The 23,611-nt window shown below is 52.7% G+C and overlaps 2 protein-coding genes and 1 pseudogene across 2 annotated transcripts in view; 2 read left to right on the top strand and 1 right to left on the bottom strand.

Annotated features, from left to right (window-relative positions):
* The window catches only part of LOC141725898 (uncharacterized), a 55,689-nt gene that overhangs the window by 18,083 nt on the left and 13,995 nt on the right, over nt 1-23,611 (top strand). The window lies entirely within an intron of this gene.
* LOC141725881 (uncharacterized) lies at nt 7,361-20,290 on the bottom strand. The gene is made up of 2 exons (XM_074530044.1): nt 20,167-20,290; nt 7,361-11,086 (listed from the first exon to the last, which is right to left on the bottom strand). Exon 2 carries the CDS (start codon nt 10,852-10,854, stop codon nt 10,030-10,032), a length of 825 nt encoding a protein of 274 aa, XP_074386145.1. The 5' UTR covers nt 10,855-11,086; nt 20,167-20,290; the 3' UTR covers nt 7,361-10,029.
* LOC141725743 (class II histocompatibility antigen, B-L beta chain-like) lies at nt 20,252-22,775 on the top strand (annotated as a pseudogene).

Here is a 23,611-nt window from a genome sequence, read left to right as displayed (position 1 = left end):
GTGAGAGGCCTTGGCCTGTGGCTGGCAAGTGATGAGTCAGAGTCGGGCCGGGCGCTGATTGGCTGAAAATCGCTAAGCGGGGCCAGTGCGCTGGCTTTGATCCCAGCAACTGGATCGTCATCAGTGCTGCGCGTTCTGATTGGTTGGGATCTGTTTGGGCCTGGAGACGGGAGGAACTGGGGTTACTTGAGGTTTATTTGGGTTTGTTTGGTGGTTTTTTGGGGTTATTGATGGATTATTTGGGGTTTCTCTTGGGTTTTACTTGGTTTATTTCTGTTTTTTTGGGGTTATTTGGAATTATTTGGGTTTATTTGGAAGTATTAGTATTAGTATTTTGTTTGGGCTTATTTGTGTTTATGTGGGTTTATTTGGAATTACTTGGGGTTCTTGGGGTTAATGTTGGTATATATGGGGTTTTTTATCGGTGTGCTTGATATCATTTGGAGTTTTATGGCTTTAACTTAGGGGAGTTTTTTCCTTTTTTGGAGGGTTATTTGGATTTGTTTGGGGTTATTTGTGGGATTTCTAGGTATTGTTTGGGGTTGTTTGGGGTTATTTCGGGGTTTTTTCAAGTGTTTTGGGTTTTTTTTAGTTATGTGGGGTCACGTAGGGTCAAAAGCTCCGGGAATGTTTTTCCTGCAAAAATCGGGCATTTTTCCTGAAAAATCCGAGAGTTTTCCCCCAAAAAACCGGGAATGTTCCCTTAAAAATCCTGGATATTTTCCCAGCCAATAGCAGCGCTCCCTCCTTCAAACCACCTAATCACCGCGGGTCTCCCCTCGGGAACACCAACCTCTCTGTGCACCGATCCAACCAATCACTGCATGCCTCCCCTCAGACGCGCCCACCTCTCTCACCTAACAATCAATCACCACGTTCCTCCTCTCAGCTATTCACGCCTCTCTCGACCTGAACTGACCAATCACCGGGCGTCTCCCCCAGCAACTCCCGCCCTCCCCGTGCTGCTCCAGCCAATCAGAGCCGAGCTGGAAGCAGCGCCCCCTGACCCCGGGACCGGGCATGGAGCGGGCACCCCCTCTCCCCCGCCCCGCCCCCCGGGACCCCTTCAGGGACCCCCGGGAGCCGCCCCGGGCTCGGGCGGGTCCTGCGGGAGGCGCTGGAGAGAGCGGGGGAGGCGCTGGGAGAGGACGGGGGGCTCCGGGAGCTGCTGAGGAGGCGCAGGGACAGGTGAGGGGTCCTGGAGGGGTCGTGAGGGGAATTTGGGAAGGGGTCTTGAGGAGGTTTGGGGGGGATTTTGGGAGGGTCTGGGGGGAACTTGAGGGGGTTTTAGTGGGGTCTGAGGGTGCCTGGGGGAATTTGGGGAGGGGTCCTCGGGGGGTGTCACGATCCATCCTCACTGATGGGTTTCATGATGGTTCATGGATTTGATCTCAGGGTGCAAAAAGAACCGACACGGTACAAGGGGGTTTGCAATGATAATCGAAACAAATGCACCTTTTTTGAATGACCACAGCAAAATGCGATAGAGGGATTAAGGGAGAGAAAAAGACAGAGGAAGAGAGAGACAAAAGAGAGAGAGAGAGAGAGAAAGAGGGGGATAGAGATAACAAACGTAGAGATGAAGTCCTTTGATCCAGTCCAGTCGAGGACCCGCCTGTTGTGTCGGGGAGATCTCAAAGTCTCTCGCTCACTCAGAGGTTTTTATTATGATAACTCTATTGGAAATTGCGAGGGGGGGATACAGATACAATAAGGAATAGATGTAACAGGTAGTCCATGCTCTCAGCAGTAAGCGAGAGCCATTGTCTTCTTGGTGCAGCGGTCACAACCTGCAGGCAAACATCTCGCTTTGGTCAGCTTGCCTCCCCCACACACCTGCCCCGGGCTGGGGGTTTCAGTGCCAGTCCTTGGAAGGAGCAGAGGGGCCTTTTCACATGGGGGTTCCATGTCTCAGTCCTTGATGGAGAGGCTCCTTCCATCTCAGTCTGTCTGTCCCGGTGGTTGTAAAACAGGTGAGGGTCTTCTGTGGGGGGACCACCTGAAACTCAGGAGAAGTCCAGGCAGGCCGAGAGGTGGGACAGCTCCCAAGGCTGTTGTTGCACAAAGGGCACGGTGCCCCTTCTTCTTCTCCTTGGGCTCAGTGTAGCACACAGAAAACAACACCTGTGAGAACAATGGCTTAGCAACACTCTCAGGTCTCAGGCACATGACTTTCTCCCTTGGAGCCAGAGATTTAAGACAGGGGGGGTCTTCTCTTCAGTGGTCCCCCAATGACGATCATGAGGCAGATGAGGGAAAATTCGGACAGACTCTCACATGACCCCATGACTCACAATTGTCTTGAGGGATCTTCATCAGCAGAACTCTGGAGCATCATTGATGAGTCTGCAGAACTCGCCATACATTGGTGGTATAACCCGGAAAAATAGGGACGACAGAGAGAGGAAAAAGAGAATGAGAGAAGGAAAAGAAAGGATAGGAGAAGGAGGGGGAAAAGCAAACAATAAACATCATATTGATTATCATAAAAATTTTCACAAATGGTTGATTAATTAAAACAATATTACTTTTAAAACAATATTTAAAGGGTTAAAACCAGTCACAAATAATCAAAAACAAAAGCAATCAGGACATATTAATACAAGCATTAACTTTAAAAAATTATTTTCTAAAACAATTCACTAAAAATCAAACGTAATTTCCACAAAATCATAAATGGAAATCAAGGATTATACCAAAACACATAGGCTTCATTCATAGTTGCCTTGTGTCAAATGTCCTGGGGATGTGCACATTGTAGAGGACATCAGCCAAGTTGAGTGCATTAACTATAGACGTCAATCTTGTCAGCTGTTTCATGCTCCAATTAATAATGAATAGGACTGCTGATAAAATAAAACCAAACAGAATTAGTATCAAAAGGATAACAATGGGATGACGCTGTTCAGGACACCCGTGTGTCCTAGGGTGACGTGACGATGCTTGTATCCCCATTCATATGTTCTGTGCCTTTAAGACTGTCTCTGTAGTGTGAAAGTTTTGTTTGGGTTTTTCTTATCAAGGACACAGAGACGGGGCAGTGCATAGTTCTGCTTTCGCCTTTTTGCTTTGCTCTCTCTCTCTCTCTGGCTCTTACTTCTGCTTCACTTCTGCTTGCTTTTGCTCCTGCTCATTAGCTAGTTTAGCTAAGCAGTCCAAATTCCTTCCTGGACTGTTTCTCCTTTCGTTTTTTCAACCTTCTCGAACCTGCTCCAGACTGGGACCTGGGAACACCGAGAGTTTGCACCTTGTGGCTGCAGCAGCTGCCCCAGTGCTGGAGGGACTGAGAACAGAGCGACCACCCCCGAGAGAGACTTTCTGAATTTGTCACCTTTTTCAGAGCGGTGTCAGCCAGCATTGTTCATTCTGTGTGCTGGGGATGCTGTGCCTGTTAAATAAACAGGTTCTTTCCACTTCTCTCTGAGGAATCCTTCCCAAACCGGTTGGGGGGAGGGGCCGTGTGGGTTTGCTTTCTGGAGGGGCCCCCTTTGGAGATTCTCTACCAAATTTACCCTTAACTGGGACAAAATTTGGCACCCAACATGTGGCACTCGAGAGAGAGTGGAAAAACCCTGTTTTGAGTGCATTTTGGTTGCCATTACTCTGTGTTTGTGTAAAGCAGTTAATACCCATGCTTTTTGAATTCATAATGTCTGTTGGGGTGAAGGCTTGCATGCATTTCTGATCCCTAAGGTTTTTTCAGATTTTAATACCTCTATGGTGCCTAGGTTTATTTTCTTACCCAGAAATAGCTTTGGTATTGTCCCTTATATGTAGTTTTTATAGCAGAGGGGCAGTGACCAGAATAGCTATCCTGCTGGGCTTGGTGGTAATGATGTGTAAAAAGTTTATAAACATGCTGGGGTCTGCTCCAGGTATGAATGGTTCATGGCTGTGGTTATGCATCCAGTTTGTTAGAGGAGGAGCAGCAGGGGATCAGGCATTTCAGCCTTTGCTTTCCTTCTTCTCCTATGAATCTGGTGCATCACTATTGAAGGATGTTCAGTTCCCCCTCAATGTTAAAGAAACCATCTTTCTGGTATTCAATCTGGTAACCTTCGTCTATACAGCCTGCTGCTTCTCTAGGATGAGGGCTGAGATTTCTAGACGAGCTGATGAGACCCCTGACTCAGGAGAAAACCCTGGTGTGGAAAATCCTAAGTGGTGTCGAAAATGGGAGGATTTGGGCCAAATCCTGAAGGAATTCTCTGACCCTGTAGTCTGGGATTTTCCCCATGAGCAAATTCACAACCCAGCTGAGGTGAGGAAATATCTGAAAGATAAGTACCAGTATGAGCCTAAGGAGAGGAAGGTCATTGCAGTGAGCTGGGCCCTGGCTTGTGCTCATGGCTCACTGCTAGATCCTGTTGGGCAGCAGACAGAGGCAGGGGGCAGGGAGATAAATCAGCAACTGTCCCGGTGACTCAGGCTGCAGCCAACAGCCCAGGCTCGAAGCCAGCAGCCAAACCAGATAGTGAGCCTAAGCCAGCAGCTAAACCAGAAAATAAGCCTCAACCAATGGCTGTTGCTGCCAGTACTAGAAGTGGGAAATGCACGGACAAGACCAGTCGACCAGTGGATGATGAGGATGATGATGATGAAGGAGAAGGAACCTGAATGCCTCCTGACATAAAATCAGGAGTCAAAGCAGCAGGTGCAAGATCAGATGCAAATATTGAGTCCTTTTCCCTGAAGGACCTTCGTGGCTTACAGAAGGATTACATGTGGGGACGGGGTCTGTTTCTATTGCTGGTGTGACAGGGGGATCACAGGATTTTACTTTGGTGGAAGCTGAGGTGAGCCTGACTGGAAATGAGTGGAAGAAACACCCTATTGTGACTGGCCCAGAGGCCCCATGCATTTTAGGTATAGACTTCCTCCGAAGTGGCTATTTCAAAGACCCAAAGGGACTCAGATGGGCATTTGGAATAGCTGCTGTAGAGACAGAGGGTGTCAAGCAGTTGAACAGCTTGCCTGGACTGTCAGAAAACCCATGGGCAGTAGGACTTCTGAAGGGAGAAGAGCAACAGGTGCCAATTGCCACTTCCATAGTGCATTGACGGCAGTATAGAACCACTCGAGATGCTGTGATCCCCATCCAAAAGATGATCCAAGAGCTGGAGAGCCAACGGGTGGTCAGCAAGACCCACTCACCCTTCAACAGCCCCATTTGGCCTGTGCGAAAATCTGAAGGAGAATGGAGATTGACTGTGGATTATCGTGCATTGAATGAAGTGACTCCACCACTGAGCGCTGCCGTGCCAGACAAATTAGAGCTCCAGGACGAGCTGGAGTCCAAGGCAGCAAAGTGCTTTGCCGCTACAGACATTGCCAATGCATTTTTCTCCATTCCTCTGGCAGCAGAATGCAGGCCTCAGTTTGCTTTCACCTGGAGGGGAGTGCAGTACACCTGGAACCGACTGCCCCAGGGGTGGAAGCACAGCCCCACCATCTGCCAGGGACTGATCCAGGCTGCACTGGAAAGGGGTGAGGCTCCAGAACATCTGCAGTACATTGATGACACCATTGTGTGAGGGGAGCACAGCTGCGGAAGTGTTTGAGAAAGGGAAAGAAATCATCCAAATCCTCCTGGGAGCTGGTTTTGCCATTAAAAAGTCAAGGTAAAGGGACCAGCTTGTGAGATTCAGTTCTTGGCAGTGAAGTGGCAAGATGGACTGTAGTAAACCCCATACATTTAGCAAAAGCACCATGGAGAATCTAACAAAAGGAATGCTGACACAGCAGCAAGGAAGCTTCCTGACTCCATGGACATCTGCCCTATAAACTGTCTCTATAACCATGTGAGGCAATGCCATGGTAGCCTTTACCTATCGGTCATTTTATGGTCCCCCTAATCCCTTGCCATTGGTCAAGTTTGGATACTTGCCAAGCCTATAAAAGTAGCATGCTGTACCCTACTAGCTCAGAAGAAGAAGAGCTGAGACCCTTCGCGGACCCCCAAATAAAGCCTTCTCTGTGGAACAGCTTCTGCCTTCTCCTTCTCGTCTCTCTGTCTGCTGCTGCCTCAAGCCTGGGGCTCCACTACCCAGCAAGCAAAGAGCTGAGGTCCTAAGAGCTGCTAATCACTATAGAGCTGAATATCACCAGGCTTGCTAGAAAGGCAGCCCCCGGCATTGGTCTGAGCTGGCTTCGGGACCTGGTCCCTCCTCAGGGACTGAGATCCTGAGCACCAAGGCTCTGCTTCATGATAAGGCTGATCGGAGGCCTTATTAATGGACGGCATCAGATTCTTACAGAAGTAATCAACAAGATCACAGCAATGTCTCCACCCACCAATAAGAAAGAAACACAAGCTTTCCTAGGGGCCATAGGCTTTTGGAGAATGCACATTCCTGAGTACAGTCAGATTGAGAGCCCTTTTTACCTGGTCACCTGCAAGAAGAACGAGTTCCACTGGGGCCCTGAGCAGCAACAAGCCTTTGCCCAGATCAAGCAGGAGATTGCTCATGCAGTTGCCCTTGGCCCAGTCAGGACAGGACCAGAGGTGAAGAACGTGCTCTACTCTGCAGCTGGGAACCATGGCTTGTCCTGGAGCCTTTGGCAGAAGGCGCCTGGGGAGACTGGAGGCCGACCACTGGGATTTTGGAGTCGAAGCTACAGAGGGTGAGAAGCCAACTACACTCCCACAGAGAAGGAAATCTTGGCTGCCTATGAAGGAGTCCAGGCTGCCTCAGAGGTGATTGGCACGGAAGCACAACTCCTCCTGGCACCCCGACTACCGGTGCCGGGGTGGATGTTCAAAGGAAAGGTTCCCACCCCCCACCACACCACTGACGCTACATGGAGTAAACGGATTGCTCTTATCCCACAGTGCGCCCGTATTGGAAACCTGAATTGCCCTGGGATTTTGGAGATAATTACAAACTGGCCAGAAGGTGAGAACTTTGGTCTTACTGATGAAGAGGAACAAGAACCAGTGACATGGGCTGAAGAGGCTCCTCCCTATAACCAACTGCCCCCAGAGGAAACGCGCTACACTCTTTTCACTGACGGCTCCTGTCGCAAGTGGAAAGCAGCTGTATGGAGCCCCACACGACAGGTGGCAGAGGCTGCTGAAGGAGAAGGTGGATCAAGTCAACTTACAGAACTCAAAGGTGTTCAGCTGGCCCTGGACATTTCTAAGGGAGAGAAATGGCCAAAGCTCTACCTCTGCACTGATTCATGGATGGTAGCCAATGCTCTGTGGGGATGGCTGGAGAGGTGGAAAAAGGCCAACTGGCAGCATAGGTGTCACGGTTTGATGCTGGCACAATGCCAGCGTCCCCATGAAAAGAAGTGCTCCCTGGTGTCTGCTGTGAGATGTGACCAGCAATAAGCAAAGCAGGCCCCCACTTAGAAATAAAGAAAAGAAACCTTTATTAACTAAACTACAACTCTAAGTAACAAGAAACACACAGGATAAAGGAAAACTTTCCAAAAACATTTCCTCCCCCTCCCCCCAAATTTCCAATACATCTGTCCCCCAAATCACCAACTCTCGGTCCATCACCACCCTTTAAGTAATCAATTCTCAGTTCATCAAGGGGAGAGGAGTCCTTCTTGTGCCATAGGCTTCCCCAGGAAACACCGCTGAAACCTCGTGTGTTTCCATGTCACTCGTGGCACCGCCTGGAGAACATCTGCCATCGTGACCTCTTCCTTCCATGTCCAGTGCTCTCACCACTGCACATGGACCAGAGCTGCTTCTAGGTTTGTCCTTTTAGGGATGCTTTGCCCTGTTCCAAAAAGGGCACAGTCTCACCTTTGGGACATCTGTGCCCCCCAAATTTCACCCCCTGGGGCCGAGGGGTACCAACACTGAACCCTCTTGGCTCTGAGCCATTGCCTCCCCCTGGATGCAGTCTCTGTGTCACAAGAAAAAATGGTTCTGTCCATGGCCATACAGAAAAAGTCCAGCTAAGGCCACTCCATCATCTCTTCCCACCTAAGATTCTTCTCTACTCTCCCGACATCTTTCACTTGCCCAGACCTTCACACTTGCACATTTCCTTCTTCCATTTCATCTCTTATCTCTCTTCTAGGAAAGGTTAATGTTCTGCAAAGTTTTCCTTGTCCGAAAAAGGGTTAAAAGCTCGGGCTAGGCCCGCCCAAAGCTCCCACAGCTGCCGGACCCCTTCTCGCTGCATTCCCCCGCCCTTCTCCGCCAGCCGGGCTGTGCTGCCAGCATAGGATATCAAATTTCACGGTGGCACAGGCGCTCTGTCTCTCTCTGTCTCCTGGGGGGGAGGTGTGGCTGCCGATGCCTCTCGGGGCTCTTCCACCCTTCCATCCTCGGGCCAGGCCTACCTCACCCAGCCCCAAACCAGCCAGGAGCTGGGCAGGGGAGGCCCGACCTGCTTCCCTCGCTGGAACCCAAGAGAGCTTCCCCCGGGAGTGCTCTGCTTTTTAACCCCTGTGTTCTCAGAGGCGTATCCAATGTCCCCAGCGGCCAAACCAGGTGCCAGTATTCAAATGTGAGCACCTACTGGCCTGACCACTTCATATCCCAGAAAACTAACTTCCTCTCAAACCACGACATCTATATAATCTCAGTCCAGTTTATCCCAGTCTGTAGGAACCCAGTCCATTTGATCCCAATCCATATTTGATCCCAGTCCATATTTGATCCCTGTCCATAGCTTATCCTAGTCCACATTTGATCCCAGTCCATAAAATCTGTCATATTTGATCCAGGCCATATTTGATCCCAGTCCAAAGTTGATCCCAGTCGTGATTTGATCCCAGTCCAGTTTATCACAGTCCATAGCTGATTTTAGTCCATATTTGATCCCAGTCCATTTTTTATCCCAATTCATATTTGATCCCAGCCCCTATTTGATCTCAGTCTATATGAGATCAGTCCAGTTGATCCTACACTCTAGGATTCCAATCAATAATTGATCCTAGTCCATATTTGATCCCAGTCCCTGTTTGATCCCGGTCCATGTTTGATGCCAGTCCGTGTTGCCCTGCACACATTTGAAAAGTCTGCAATTCCAGCTCCCATCCAGGAAAAGATGTTCCTGTCCTTGAAGGGAAATGGAGCAAAATCCTACAGAGACATTTCTCTGCCAGCCTTCAGGACTTCAGCTCCTGGGACTGGGAATTAAAATAATAATTGGCAAATAATAAATAATCAGGGGAGGGTCTGTGGGGACAGAGAGGTCATCTAAATCAGGGCAGGGGTCAATTAAATCAGGGCAGGGTCAATTAAATCAGGGTAAGGGGAATTAAAATAGGGAAAGGTCAACTAAATTAGGGGAGGGTCTTTGGTGGCAGGGGTCAATTAAATTGGGGGAGGGTCTTTGGTGGTCACTGGGGCAATAAATCAGGGGAGGGTATTGGGTGGTCCCTGAGGCAATTAAATACAGGGAGGGTCTCTGGTGGTGCCTGGGTCAATTAAATCAGGGCAGGGTCTCTGGTGGTCCGTGGGTCCAGCGAGACACTGAGAGAGAAACAGAGCAGGCAAAGAGAGGCAGGAGAGAAAAAGGGAACACCAAGACAATGAGCTGAGAAGGCGGCCCTCGGCAAACAGAACTGCAACAGACTGAACATGAATGGGAGAGAAATCAGTAAGTCTCAGAGTTTTATTTGTTGTCAAATACATCCCACACACCCAGCCCCACACAATCTCCATCCCACCACTCTAATTGAGATCCCACGACTCTAAATCATTTCCCAATTTCATCTCAGCCTGATGGCTGTGGAATCGAGTGAGTTTGGCATGGGACTGAGTTTTTTGAGGTGGGTTTGAGCTGTTTTTGGGGTAAGATTGAGCTGTTTTCACTGGGATTTGAGTGGTTTGGAGGGGACAGATCCATTCCTCTTGGCTTTTGCAGTGCAAAGAGATGGAGAATAGAAAAAAATTAAGGTGAAATTAAAAGTAGAAGCAGCCAAGTGTGTTCTCAACATGGATCACAGGGAATGTGGCTCACCTGACCTGTGCCCAAAGTGCCTCCTCCAGTGGGGGATGGAGCTGGAGCAGTGCACAAAGCTCTGCCCGCACTCGGGGCACTCGCAGGGCTTCCCTTAGTGGTGCCTCCGTTGGTGTCGGGTCAAGTGAGAGCTCCTGGAGAAGCTCTTCCCACACTTGGGACACTCGTAGGGCCTCTCCCCAGTGTGGATGCGCCGGTGCCTGATGAGGCTGGAGATGTCCTTGAATCCCTTCCCGCAGTCGGGGCATTGGAAGGGCCTCTCCTCTCTGTGAATCCGATAGTGCCGGAGGAGACTGGAGCTGGTCGGAAACCTCTTCCTGCATTTATCACACTCGTAGGGCCTCTTCCCTGTGTGGATGCGCCGGTGGGAGATGAGGTTGGAGTTTGTCTTGAATCCCTTCCCGCAGTCAGGGCATTGGAAGGGCCTCTCCTCTCTGTGAATCCAATAGTGCTGGAGGAGATGGGAGTTGGTCTTAAACCCCTTCCCACACTTGGAACACTCGTAAGGCCTCTCCTCAGTGTGGGTCTTTTGGTGCTGGTTCAGGCTGGAGCTCTCTCTGAAGCTCTTCCCACACTCCCCACACTCGTAGGGCCGTTCCCCAGTGTGGATCCTCTGGTGCACAATCAGGTCGCAGTTCCGCCTGAAGCTCTTCCCACACTCCACGCACGTGTGGGGTTTCTCCCCATCATGGAGCTGATCATGGAGTACCAGCTCCGAGCTCTGGCTCCGTCTCCGGCCGCCTTCCCGGCCCAGGCTGGCTCTTTCCCCCTCAGATCCCCGCCGGCTGCGTTTGCAGCCCCTCCTCGTGCGGCATCTCCGGGGCTTTTCCTCCCCGTTGCCTTCCTGCGCTGTGGAGCCGCTCAAAACGGCCTCTTCCACCAGGTTCTGCCGCGGGCATTTGTCCTCCCTGCTCTCCATGCTCAGCTCCTGCTCTGGGGGAGGAAGGACAGGGACAGGATGGGATTTGCCTCCGTACCACAGGCAAGGGCAAGGAGATCCCCCAGGGCTGAGCTGCAGCCGGGGCCGTGCTGGGCTGGGAGATGGAGCAGCACAGAGGGGAAAGGGGCACTGACTTCCTCCTCACCTGCCTCAGTGTCCCGGGGCATCTTCCTCTTCCTCACAGCCTCCCTGGGGCTGGCAATGGGCAATCCTGGTTTGGGGAAAACAAGGGATGAGAGCGTTTGTAGGAGTGTCAGGGGGTAGGACGGTCAGGACGGACGGAGACGAGAGAGCTCTGCAGCCAGGGCGTGGAACGTGCGGTTTATTGCAAAGGGCCTGGGTGCAGGGCCCTGCTTGGAGCTGCCAGGCACAGCTCGGAGCAGGCCCGAGAGAAGAGAGGGGTAGAGAGGGTGAGAGGGTAAGAGAGTAAGAGGGGAAGAGCGTAAGAGAGTAAGGGTCCTGTTACAATACAATAAATCTTCTTCTGTGTTGCATATTCTATTTCTCACTAACCAATCCAGTACAAGATATAAATCCTAGAGCATTTACATACAGCCTGAACAAGTCATTAAATCCCCATACTGTGTTACATTTTAAACCCTAAAAACTCCTCTTTGGACCCCTTCTATTGAGCTAGTGGGGTCTGCTCTGACCCTTGGATCTGTCTGTAAACCGAGGGAATTGTTTTATCAAAAGGGGATTACCTTCAGTTGGGCCATACCATTGTTTTCCAGTTGTTTACTAACTGAGGTATTTTCGAGCTTGCTTTCATTTCAATCTTCCTTACACTTTTTATGTTCACAAAATCATTTGCCAGACAATCCTATTTGTAAGGCTTTCCTGTTTCATCTTCCCCAACACACATTGAGTTTGAAGGTCCCTCTCCCCAAGCCCATCTCTACAAGTCACCGGCCATCAGGGCTCCAGAAAAACCTCACAAACACCAAGATTGAGCCCTGAAAAAGCCACCCAGGAGTTCCCCATCCCTGTTCCCTCCCCTCTGGTGTTCGGAGGTCCCCCCTGTCCCAGCTGTTGGGGGTCACGCTTGGATTGGGGGTCCCCCTTCTCCTCGGTGCCCGCCCTGCCCAGGCTGCTGGCAGTCCCAGCAATGCCAAAAGCTCCCCCCGCTTCGCTCTCCCCATTTCTGGATGCCGGGGCTGTTTGGGCTCCCGGGCTCCCTTCTCCCCTCATTCTCTGCTCGGGGCTGTGAATGAGACGAGGGCTGGTTGTCCCAGACCTGCCAAGTGAGTGCTGGAGTCTCCCACACTGCGTTTCCAACTTTCCTCGAGGGAAGCAGCCAGTAAAGAGACACAGCGAGTGAGAAGAGGAGTGAGAGAATCCCCCGGGGTAACTGGGACTGGGTCTCAGAGAGGGGCTGGACCCCTCGGAGCAAGGGAGCAGAGGAGTTTCCGAGCCAAATCCACTAGGAAATGGGACAAAAGGGGCTCCTAAAAATTCTGCTGGATTGAGGGATCAGAGAGCCCAAGAGCATCCAGAATTAAAACCTGCTGGGTTGAGAATTAACATTCCAAGAGCATCCACGTTTGAGCAAAATTCTGCTGGATTGAGGATATGCTCAAGAGCATCTGGGATTGGACAGCACAGCTGGGTTGAGGGATATCCAAGAGCACCAGGACTGGCCAGAAACACCTAAACTAGTAATAGGTGATGTGAAAGTGTAGTATATGGTAGAGATAATTCATGCTATTAATGTATAAAATATTGTAAAATCCACGTTATGTCTTTTGACCACCCTGGCCAGGAGGAGTGTGTTATTCATATACATCTAGTTCCTGGACTTGGTTGAGATAAACATCGGGGTTTTTAATGAAAGAACAGAAGTTTCCAGGGCGATAATCGCTGGCTTCCCCCGATCACCAGGTCCAGCCAAGAGTGATTAACGCCTCGTCGATTACAGCTACCACAATGATCCACAGCCCCACCCTGATGCATGTGAATGCTGACTTCCCCGGAGTCTACTGACAACATCAGACACCTGGACTGAGTCTTTGTCCACCTCTGCACAGGTAAAGCCAAGGTTATGCATGGGAAGAGAAACAAAGAACATTCGGTCGTCTCTGCCTCGAGCAGAATAAACTGTAAAAGAACTCGCTGCGTCAGGCAGCATTTGTGAACAGGGGAGACTCTGACATTCGCAGGTCAGATCCGTGTTCACCCAGCACCGAACCCGGGCTCGACGCTGATCCTTGGCTGTGGTAGTGTAGACAACCGAACTTCAGTCTCTGAGACAAATTAATAAATCTTTGCTAAATTTTCTTATAAGTTTGGCTCTCGATTTCATCATTTATAACAAAAGGTACCTTATTGTTGCCTTGTTGTGTGTGAGAGTGAGTCACACACAAAATCAGCCTCAGCTTCCCGGGCGGGTGGGAAGGGGGGCTGTAGAAAGAGGAGTGTGTGACCCACAAATAAGCCATTGTTCTCCTGGCGTGTGGGGGCTGTGGCATAAGGTACAGGTGACCTGCAAACGGGCCATTGTCCCCAGGGCCTGTGAGGGGGCCGTGGCTAAAGAGTGTGAGTGACACACAAATCAGCCCCACAGGGGAACGGCACCGGAGGCAGCAGAGTCAGGGCCCTCCCAGGAGGCCCGGAGATACTGAGACCCAGAGGCCACCCCAAGGCCAGGGGGGGCCACAGAGACCCGCGATTCTCTGTCAACAGGGATCCACTCTGTGTCCTGAGGGCGGGAAAGAATGTGTGGAAGTGAATGGGAAATAAAAGTGAGTTAATGTAAACGAATAAAGTATAGGTAATGCAGATTGTGTATTTTTATCTTCACTATATCTCCTTGGAGGGAGGTGTATTGTATTGAAAGTAGTGTGAGAAAAAGGTTTTTTATTTTTGTGCGTGTAGGTGAAAGAAAAGTGGTATTCAGGTTGTTAGTGAAAGTGAAAAACAGAGGCAGAAGATGAATAGAAAAGATCTTGAAAAATGAGACAGAAAACCAGTAAGTTGGATGCAGGGAAAAAAGCAAAAAAAATAGTCCTTTGGGAGTTATGTTAGCTAACAGAGATACACCGCCTTGCAAAACGAGAAAAAACAGGGTATGTAGTAGTTGATGGGGAGAACATGCAAACTACAGAAAAAGGGAAATTAACCTTAAATTACTAAGCTCAAACTTGTGAATTATATACTTTAAGAAGAGCACTAGAATATTTAACAGAAATAAAGGAACTATATATACTGATTCAAGGTATGCCTTTATATATAGTAGTACATACCTGTACAAAATTTGGAAAGGAAAAAGATTACTTAATTCAATAAGAAAAGGATTAGTAAATGAGGAACGTACTTTAGAGGTTTTAGAGGCATTAAAATAACCTAAAAGAGGTAGCTATAGTACATGTTAAGGAACCCCAGAAGGGAAAGACCCCAGAAATAAGAGGAAATAATTTGGCAGATAACAAAGCTAAGGTGCAGTAGAAGATGGAGATAAAAGAGTTATGTTAATAGTAACTCCAAACGAGGAAAAGCTGGAAATTCCAAAGTTTAGGGAAGCCAAGAGAAAAGAATTAAACAAGATAGGAAGTGAAAATGATAAATCAGAGAAACGGAAACTTCTTGATGGAAGACAATTTCATAATAAAATGTGCTTACTAGGAAAATATTAGAAGACTTGCATCAGAAAACCCACTGGGGTACTCAAGCTTTGTGTGCTCATTTTTTAAGAAACTGTGGGTGCACTGGGATTTTTGGAGTAGCAAAGAAAGTAACTGAAAGATTATTAATTTGCCAAAGGATAAATAAAAATGTGATGAGAAAAACAACATTAGGAGGCCGTGAGTTAGCTCGTTGGACATTTCAAAGTATCCAAGAAGAAGTTTAGGTTTTTTAGGTTCTGGATTTATTTGTCAAAAAAACCCATTTAATCTAGAAGAAAGAGAATAGGCTATATGTTAGACAGGAGATTTTAGGAGAATACAACTCTTTAAAGTATCAGAAACTGCAGAGAAAAAAACAAGAAAAGAAAAAGGGGAAATGAAAGGGAAGGGAACAAGAGGAAAACTCAGAAAGAGAGTGGGATCCTCTGCAGCTCTTGCCCCCTCCGTTCGCGGCCCAGGCGCCTGTCCCGGGTCCCGGCTCGCTGCCCGCCTCAGCTCCGCCTGCCCCGCTTTCCATCCCAGGTGCGGCCTCACTGCCCAGGGCAGCTCCACCTGCCCCGGCGCTGTCGCTCAATTTGTGTGCCCTGCTCCCACTGCCTGGCCCGCGGCCGCTCTGCCGCCCATGCTGGGCAAGATGGGGGTTGCTCTGTCCTGCCGCCTGCTCCGAGCTCACCGCGCCCACCGCACCCAGGGGGGGTCCCAGCCATCCCATCCCCGCCTGCCCTGCCCGTGCCACCTGCGCTGGGCACCGCCGCTGCTGCCGGGCTCTCCCACCTGCCTTTGCTCTGCCGGGAGCTGCCGGATCAGCCGCCATCAGCCATCTGGGGGCTGCCCACGCTCTGCCTCGGGCTCCACGGGAAGATCCCCCTCTGGTGATTCTGGCAGCAGACCCTGCCCACACTCCCACCGAGCCTCGGCGGGATATCCTCCCCTGACCCCGTCCTGCTCTGAGTTACGTCCCATTGGTAACCACAGCTCCGGCTGTTCAGGGAAACTCTCTCTCTCCACAGGAAGCATCTTAACGAAACACTAGGAGCTCAGTTAAAAGGCAGCCCTCTCCAAATTCTTTCTCAAAACACGGGAGAAAGGCTATAGAAGGGAAAAAAATGAAGGAGTTGGATGAAGGGATTGCTCTATTTCCGTTCAGAGAGGTTCCCACGGGAGGGATGCGCTGCCCCGCCCCGCGGGAGCCACCAGCGCCCCTGCCGGCCGTGCCCGGAACTGCACCCAAGGGGAAAGCGCCGCAGCCCAAAGGCCGGGACTGGCTCCGGGCTCTGTTTGCTGTCAGTGCCGCAGCTGTTGCTGTTTGTTTGCTTTATTATACACACTAGTAAAGAACTGGTATTCCTACTCCCATATCTTTCCCTGAGAGCCCCTTGATTTCACTATTCTAAAAATTAAGAGGGAGGGGGTTTGCATTCTCCATTCCAAGAAAGGCTTTTTCTGCCTTCCCAAGCAGACACCTCTCTTGTAAAGCAAGACAAGCACCCACAGGCACTGAGGGGGCTGCAGGAGGGGCACAAGAAGGCCCTGCAGCACTTGGGCACAAAGGCACAGCAGGTGAATGCAAGAAGGGAGCAGCAAAAGGCCAAGCTGAAGGCAAAGGCCAAGCTGAAGGCAAAGGCCAGGGCACAGTTCCTACAGCCCCTGAAGGATCAACCCCAGGGCCCAAGGGGGCCCCAGCACCCAGGGCACGGCTCGGCCACAAGCACCTGGCAGAGGCATTGCCCTCCTCGGCAGGGGAGAGCCCACCCAAACAGCCCCTGGCAAGGAACCAGGGCTCCAGCTGCAGGGCACAAGGACACTGCAAGCACAGACAGCAGCACCCTCAGCACCAGCAAGTCCACCCCTTGATGGACATGGATTGCCAGGGCTGTCACAGCTCCCATCACACCAGGGACCCTCCACACTGCAGCCCTTGAGAACATTCAGGGTGGGTCTGCATTGAGAGGAGGCATTTCCTGATGGACACAGGGGCCTCTCAATTAACTCTGGATCTTAGACCGCAGGGGGAAAAATGCTAAAAATATGTGTGATTACAGAGGGGATAAGTGGGAAAAGTGGGAAAGATGTATGGTTTTACTCAACCACTAATAGTAGATCTGGGAGATGGATTTGAAATGCATGAATTTTTATTTATTCCTAATTGCTATAATGATTTACTGGGAAGAGATTGAATCACTAAACTCGGAACAAAAATTATTATTATAAAAGGTGTTACAGAGGCCAGTTCTGTTCTACCTCTGTGTCAAATGTCTGGTCAGGCCTATTCTGAGGTGAACCCAGAAATGTGGGCAGCCCCAGGGAAAGAGGGAAAATTAGCTATGGAGCCTCTCCAAAGCACTCTGAAGCAACCAGGACAAGTGGTGTCTAACAGCAACACCCTGTTCCAGGGGAGGGAAGGAAGGGCAATCAGACACAGCTCAGGTCACCGCCCCGTGCTCAGCTCAACCCGCGCAGCTCTGGGTGCTTGTGAGAGCCTGGCACGGAAATGCCCTGAGCAGGAAGGCTTCAATATCTTCTGCTGACACCATGGCACCTAACAGGGGGACAAAAGCAATTCTCACTGCTTCAGCAACCACTGGAGCAGATATCAAGGCATATTCTCTCACAGCAAGCTGGGCTGGCACACAGCCTGCCCTGGCACTTTGCTGCTGCCAACACCCAGCCAGGACATCGGCTCCTGCCCAAGGAGTGCAAAGCAGCACCACTGGTGGCCAAGGGGCCCATGCCAAGTGTCCCTGAGGCCAGAAACAGCCGCCAGCACAGCTCAACACGGGGGGACCCCTCAGCCTGGCCTCAAGGGCTCTGAAGCCCCGGAGATTTGCACTTCCCGCCTGCAGCAGGAGGATGGGAGGCCGCCCCTGAGCCTGCCCTGAAGGCAACGCAGCAGCAGCCAGGGCTCCACAGCGGGCCAAGCCCCTGCGCCTGCCCACAGATCCTCCCCTGGAATCCTCTGCAATCCTGGCCACCCTCCTCTGCCATCTCCAGCCACTGGGGCCAAGCCTTGCTGCCACTGCTGCAGCTTCAGCGCTCCCTGGGCCTGCACTGCCACAGCTGCTGGGGAACACCAGGGCACAATTCCACTCTGGGGCTCACTGACACCCACACTCTGGGCTGCCTGCCATTGCACTGCTGCAAAATGTACCGAGTTTGGTTCTTTTAAACCTTATTTCTCTACTCAGGCTAGGTTTTCTTTGCCTTGGGTAAAGGAATTTTAAAGGTTTTATTTAAGGGGTGTTACACTACTCAACGGAGATAAGTTTAACATCCCAACAGACTGGGAACAGCACAAAAGATACCCACAGAGATAACGACCAGCAACAAAACATCAACATTGCCCAGCAGCAAACAGCAACCAACAGCTACCCCAGACATTTCCCCCCGCCAGAGCTGGAGACACCTGGGCTGGAAAAGGCTGAGAAGGAAATCCAGGAGTGTGGAGACCAAAATTACATCAGAGGGGAAGGAATCCAGGTCCAACAGGAAACCAAATACTAAAACCTTACACAACCTGGAAGCAATGAACATTAAAGCAATGGATTTATATTGGTTTGGACCACATAAAGTTTAGGAAAAATCGAGTAAAACTCACACGCCATGGAATGATTTTCTCTGCACAGTCGGGCTAGTTGTGAAAGAAATTATTTCTGTTGCGCATCCTGGCCAGAACCAAGGAATGCCTTGACTCTCTAACACCAAAGAGATTCTTGGAGAGTTTTTGTTTTCCCTGCAGTTTCGGTGACAAAATTACAACATGAGAAAAATTTTTCATAATATTCCCACTTTATATTGTCAGGTAGGTTTGGGACAGAAGTGTAAGAATCAACTTTTGGTCTGGGTTTTTCCACGTTCTCCTTTATGGTGCATTTTGCAAAATCGAAGAGATTTAACTGTAATACTTTGAACATAAATAGGTAATACTTGTTTTAAAAAAAGAAGATTCTGGGGGGCCACATGTGACTCACCAGATGGCTGCCCTGGAAGAGAAGCTCCATTCCAGGCAGCCTCCACAGGAGCTTTAGAAATGCAAATGAACACTGCTGGGCAAACTGTGGACAATGCACCTGGGTCTCTTGCCCGGGGCAGGAATTGGGCTCATTCCCTCAGCCCCTCACCCCAAGCTCTGCCTGCTGGCACTGATGGAATTTGCACAGCTCAAGGCAGAGCCCAGGGTGAGGATATCTGACCCTGCAACACAAACGGGTAAAGCTGCAAAGGGAAAGAGCAAAAGGAGAATGTTGGGAAAACTTCACCATAAATAATTGGGGGGAATCATCCCTCTGCCCACTCCAACATGTGCTGGCACTGTCTATGTTATATAGGGTATAAAAGAGCAGTGGGAGATCTTGCTACTAAAAATTCAGGGAAATCAGTTGGGAATCCAAGGATTTGATGATTTAGTTAGACAAAAGCAGTCAACTGATGCAGCCCTGGCTGGAGAGAGTGGCCAAAATTGGGGAAAAGATGAACGGCCAGCAGAACAAATCCTACAACACCATGGACCAGCCCATGGGAACCCAAACCAATTCATATCAGGAGCCACAGAACCCATTTCTCATTTCAATGCCATCATTAGATTACAAGCTGTCCTTGCAATAATAACCAACCAGACAGCTCCAGCTCCTGACCCTCCTGCTAACCAATCCACTGAAATGAGGAACACAACACTTCACCATGGGATGGGATCAGATCATCTTTTAGCACAAAAAGGAGGAGTTTGTGGAAAATTAAATGGCTCATACTGCTGTTGGCAAAGAGATGACAAAGGAAAAGTGGTGAAAAAAAAAAAACCAAACCAAAAACAACGGAAAAATTAAGCAGCTCATGTACGGGTTCAAATGCAGAAAGAATGGGAATGGGACACGGTTTTATGGCTCCCTCGGAGACCATGGGTTAAACGAATGCTGTTTCTCCTCTGCAGTGCTACAGCAACTCTCATCTTTTTACCATGCTCCACACCTTGAGAGTGCAGCTCATTCAGCAGGGGACCGAGTCACCAAGGATTTGTAGATAAGGAAGTAACTGGGCGAAACCACCAGCTTCAATAAATGTTACTAATTAAAAGCACTGCTGCTCACACAAAGTCCCGCTGAATTCCTGAAATTCCAGAAGAACAAGGACTTAACAGAGCCGTGAATACCGGCTGTTATACAAAAGTGGGGGTGCACATTACCGAGGACATGCATTTGGCGGATCGGGAGATCTGAACCTTCCAAGCACCTCAGCCAGGGGGCAAAGGGAGAGGGAGATGAGGCCGGGAAAATGAGGATAAAAAGGAGGCTGCGAACTACAACAATGACAGAGAGCCCTCGGCAAATGCCCCACGGCCTCTCCCTCTGCCCAGCAATAAAGTCACTTTTACAGGACTCCTCTGTCTCCTCTGGGCACAGAAACCTCCGGCCACGGCAATTTCCCCGCACAGCCCCGGGCACGGGGCAGCCCCCTCTGTCCCAGCCACAGCAACCGGGCCGAGCCAGCGCTGCTCCGGCAGCGGCTCCTGCCGAGGCAGCGGCCGCAAGGAGACCGCGGGCAGCCGCTCCCGCAGCGCCCTCACGCCAGCGGCAACACGGGCCGGACACGGCACAACGAACCCGCCCGAGCCCCCTGCCGCCCCCGAGGCCCGCAGCCAGCTCCGAGGCCCCGCACAACCCAGCGCGGCTCCCACCTGTGCTGCGGCCGCCTCCGAGCTCCGCCGCCGCCTCACCGTGCTCCGGCCGCTGCCGCCGCTCCCGGACCCCACAAACACGACAATGGCGCCCTCAGCCCAGCCACCGGGGCCCTGCTCCGCCCCGATCCCACCAATCAGCGCGCCACAACCAGGACTGACGGTACCATCCTCCAATTGCAGCCAGGGGCGGGCTCTGCACACGGCACAGCCCCGCCCCGCGCTCTCAGGGCCCCCCGGGCTGCGTGAGGGCAGAGCCGGAGAGCTGGAAGAGGGATGGAGCAGGAGGAGCATGTGTTGCTGCCCGCGGATCCCGCAGTGCCCCGGGTCGGGACGAGCTCCGTGCCCCGCTCCAGCTCCACGTGCCGTTGGAGGTTCCGCGGTGGATAATCCCGGGTGACCCTCGGGGGATTATCCAGGGGGGAACCTGGAATGGAGGGGGAGGAGGAGGGGACCCCCCAAAGGAGAGCGGGAGGGACTGAAGGGTGGTGGGAGGAGAGGGAGCCGTGGGAGAGGGTGGGGAAGGGGCAAAAGCGGAGGTGGAACACTATGTCTGAGCGGGAGGGGGCTGGGGATTGGGGAATTTGTGGGAAAATGGGGAAATGGGACCCCAAAAGTGATTTGGGGAGCGGCCGGAGGTGGGAGGGGAGACGATGTTGAAGGGGAAATGGGGGAAGGGCGGCAAAGAGGAAGCGGCAGCGCGGGCAGGAGGGTCCCATGGCGGCCGAGGGACTCAGGGGGTGCGGAGTGGGGATCCGGGGTGGCCCCGCTGCTCTGGGGATGCTGGGAGAGGGTGGTGGGTTGGCACCCCCTGACCTGTGTCCTGCACACTCAGGGGTGTTCCAGAGGATGACAAAGTCCGAGTGTTACTTCATTAACGGCACGGAGAAGGTGAAGTACGTCCAGAGATCCATCTACAACCGGGATCAGTTCATAATGTTCGACAGCGACGTGGGGCACTTTGTGGGGTTCACCCGCTATGGGGAGAAGTTGGCCAAGCGCTGGAACAGCAATGCGGTATTCATGGAGGACAGACGGACTGCGGTTGACTGGTTCTGCCGGTGCTGGTACAAGAACTTTACCCGGTTCATCACGGAGAGCCGAGGTGAGCACGAGGGAGAGCGTGTCCCCTCGGGGCCTGCCCTGCCAGTGACCCTGGAGCCCCTCAAAATCTCCCTGGACATCGGCCCAGAGCCCTCAGCCCTCCCTGTGCCGACCCCCGGGGTTTCCAGATCCTCCCAGTCCCTCCCGGTGCCCCCCCGCGCGTCCATTTCAGCGACCCGTAAAGTTTACACTTCTCAACCAATGAAATGGCATCGTGTTCATGACTCATCTGTTGCTAGGCAGACCCGCAGCAAAGAGTGCCTCGCGCCGGACTCGCCCTCCCACTGCCGCGCACTTCATTCCCGGTTCCTCCCAGTGCCACCAAGATCCCTCCCAGTGCCATTCCAGTCCCTCCAAGACCATGCCCAGTTCCTCCCCAGTCTCTCCCAGTCCATTCCCAGTCTCTTCCCAGTTCATTCAAAGTTCACTCTTAGACCTCCTCCCTCTCTCCCAGTTCCCCCATTCCTTCCCATCTGTCACCCAACTCCTTCCCAGTCTCTCCCACTCCCTCTGAGACCATTCCCAATCCATCTGAGCCCATCCCCAGTCCCTCCCACCACGTTCCCCAATCCATTCCCTGTCATTCCGTGTCCATTTCAGTCCATTCCCAGCCCTCCCTTCTCTCTCCCAGTGTCCCCCAGCTGATCCCAGTGTGTCCCCGCTCTCTCTCCCTGTCTCTCCCAGTGCCCCCCAGCGTGTCCATCTCGCTGGTGCCCCCCTCGAGCTCCCAGCCCGGCCCCGGCCGCCTGCTCTGCTCCGTGATGGATTTCTACCCTGCTGCCATCCAGGTGAGGTGGTTCCAGGGCCAGCAGGAGCTCTCGGAGCACGTGGTGGCCACCGACGTGGTCCCCAACGGGGACTGGACCTACCAGCTCCTGGTGCTGCTGGAAACCTCCCCCCCGGCGCGGGCTCAGCTACAGCTGCCAGGTGGAGCACGTCAGCCTAAAGCAGCCCCTGAGGCGGCACTGGGGTACGGGGGAGCCCCTGGGGGCGCTGGCAGAGCCAGTGGGAGGGAGCTGGAGAGAGCCGGGCTGGGACTGGGAGAGGGGCTGGGGCCTAGGCAAGGGCGGGGAAGGGGTTTGGGGGATTCTGGGGAGGGTGGGATGGGGTTGGGGAGGCTCTGGGTGTGACTGGGAGGGAGTTTGTGGGCGCTGGGTGCAAAGGGCAGGGGGTTTGGAGTATGCTGGATGCGAGTGGGAGGGACGGAAATCAGCCTGGAGGGGGCGCTCGGAGCGCCTTGGTGTGTCGCTGAGAGGTTTTGGGGGGGCTGAGCCCTGCGGACCCCCCAGAGATGCCGCCGGACGCCGCCCGCATCAAGATATTGATGGGGATTGGGGGCTTCGTCTTGGGCTTGGTCTTCCTGGCGCTGGGGCTCGGCTTCTCCCTGTGCAAGAAGGTCAGGGCGGGTGCCGGGGGTGGCGTCCCCCCCGTAGCGGAGCGTGTGCGCTCTCGCCGGGGCCCCCAGCCCGGTGTCACCCCCTTTTCTCTGCCCACAGAGCTCCTGAGCCGGCGGCGGCCGCAGCCCCTCCCCGTGCGCTCGGGCCCGGCCGGGACCCCCCGCTCCGTCCCCGCTCCGCTGATTTTGGGGGGGTCCCGTGTCCCCCCCAGCCCCGCTGGCGCTCTGCCACCGCCCAGTGCCTGCTCCCAGTGCTCCCAGTAAAGCTTCCCAGTTGGGCCCGGGGCCGTTTATTGGGGGTGATGGGGAGGGGTTTGGGGGGCGGGCGATGGGACGGATTTGGGCAAAGGGAGGGGGACAAAGGGTGGGGGCTGGGCCCGGGGGTAGCGGGAGGAGGAAGAGGACGAAGGAGAATGACGATGGAGGGGGGGACGTGAGAGAGAGATGAGGGGAAGGAGGGGGGAGGAGGAGCGGGAGGAGCGATTGAACCGGGAGGGAGAGGCGGGAGGAAGAGAAGGGGGAGATGAGGAGAGGAGCAGAAACAGGAAAAGTAGCGGGGATCCCCCGGCCTACATCGAGGTGTCCCCAGGGGGGCCGGGAAGATGTGGAACCCGCAGCCAGGAGTGTTCCCAACACGGGGAGCTGTGACCCTGGGGGTCACTCGGGATTATCCAGCGCGGATCGTCCAACGGGACGTCGAGCTGGAGCGGGGCACGGAGCTGGTCCCGACCCGGGGCACTGCGGGATCCGCGGGCAGCAACACATGCTCCTCCTGCTCCATCCCTCCTCCTGCTATCCGGCTGTGCCCTCACGCAGCCCGGGGGGCCCTGAGAGCGCGGGGCGGGGCTGTGCCGTGTGCAGAGCCCGCCCCTGGCGGCGATTGGGCGGTGGTGCCGTCAGTCGTGGTTGGGGCGCGCTGATTGGTGGGAGGGGGGCGGGGCAGGG

This window comes from Zonotrichia albicollis, chromosome 31, assembly GCF_047830755.1.
Source record: "Zonotrichia albicollis isolate bZonAlb1 chromosome 31, bZonAlb1.hap1, whole genome shotgun sequence".
Taxonomy (NCBI): domain Eukaryota; kingdom Metazoa; phylum Chordata; class Aves; order Passeriformes; family Passerellidae; genus Zonotrichia; species Zonotrichia albicollis.
Note: the sequence above shows the minus strand (reverse complement) of the source record. Positions and strands in the feature narration are given on the sequence as shown.

Excerpts from the sequence above, each read along its gene's own strand:
- LOC141725881 (XM_074530044.1), bottom strand. The coding sequence starts at position 10,854 with ATGGAGAGCAGGGAGGACAAATGCCCGCGGCAGAACCTGGTGGAAGAG.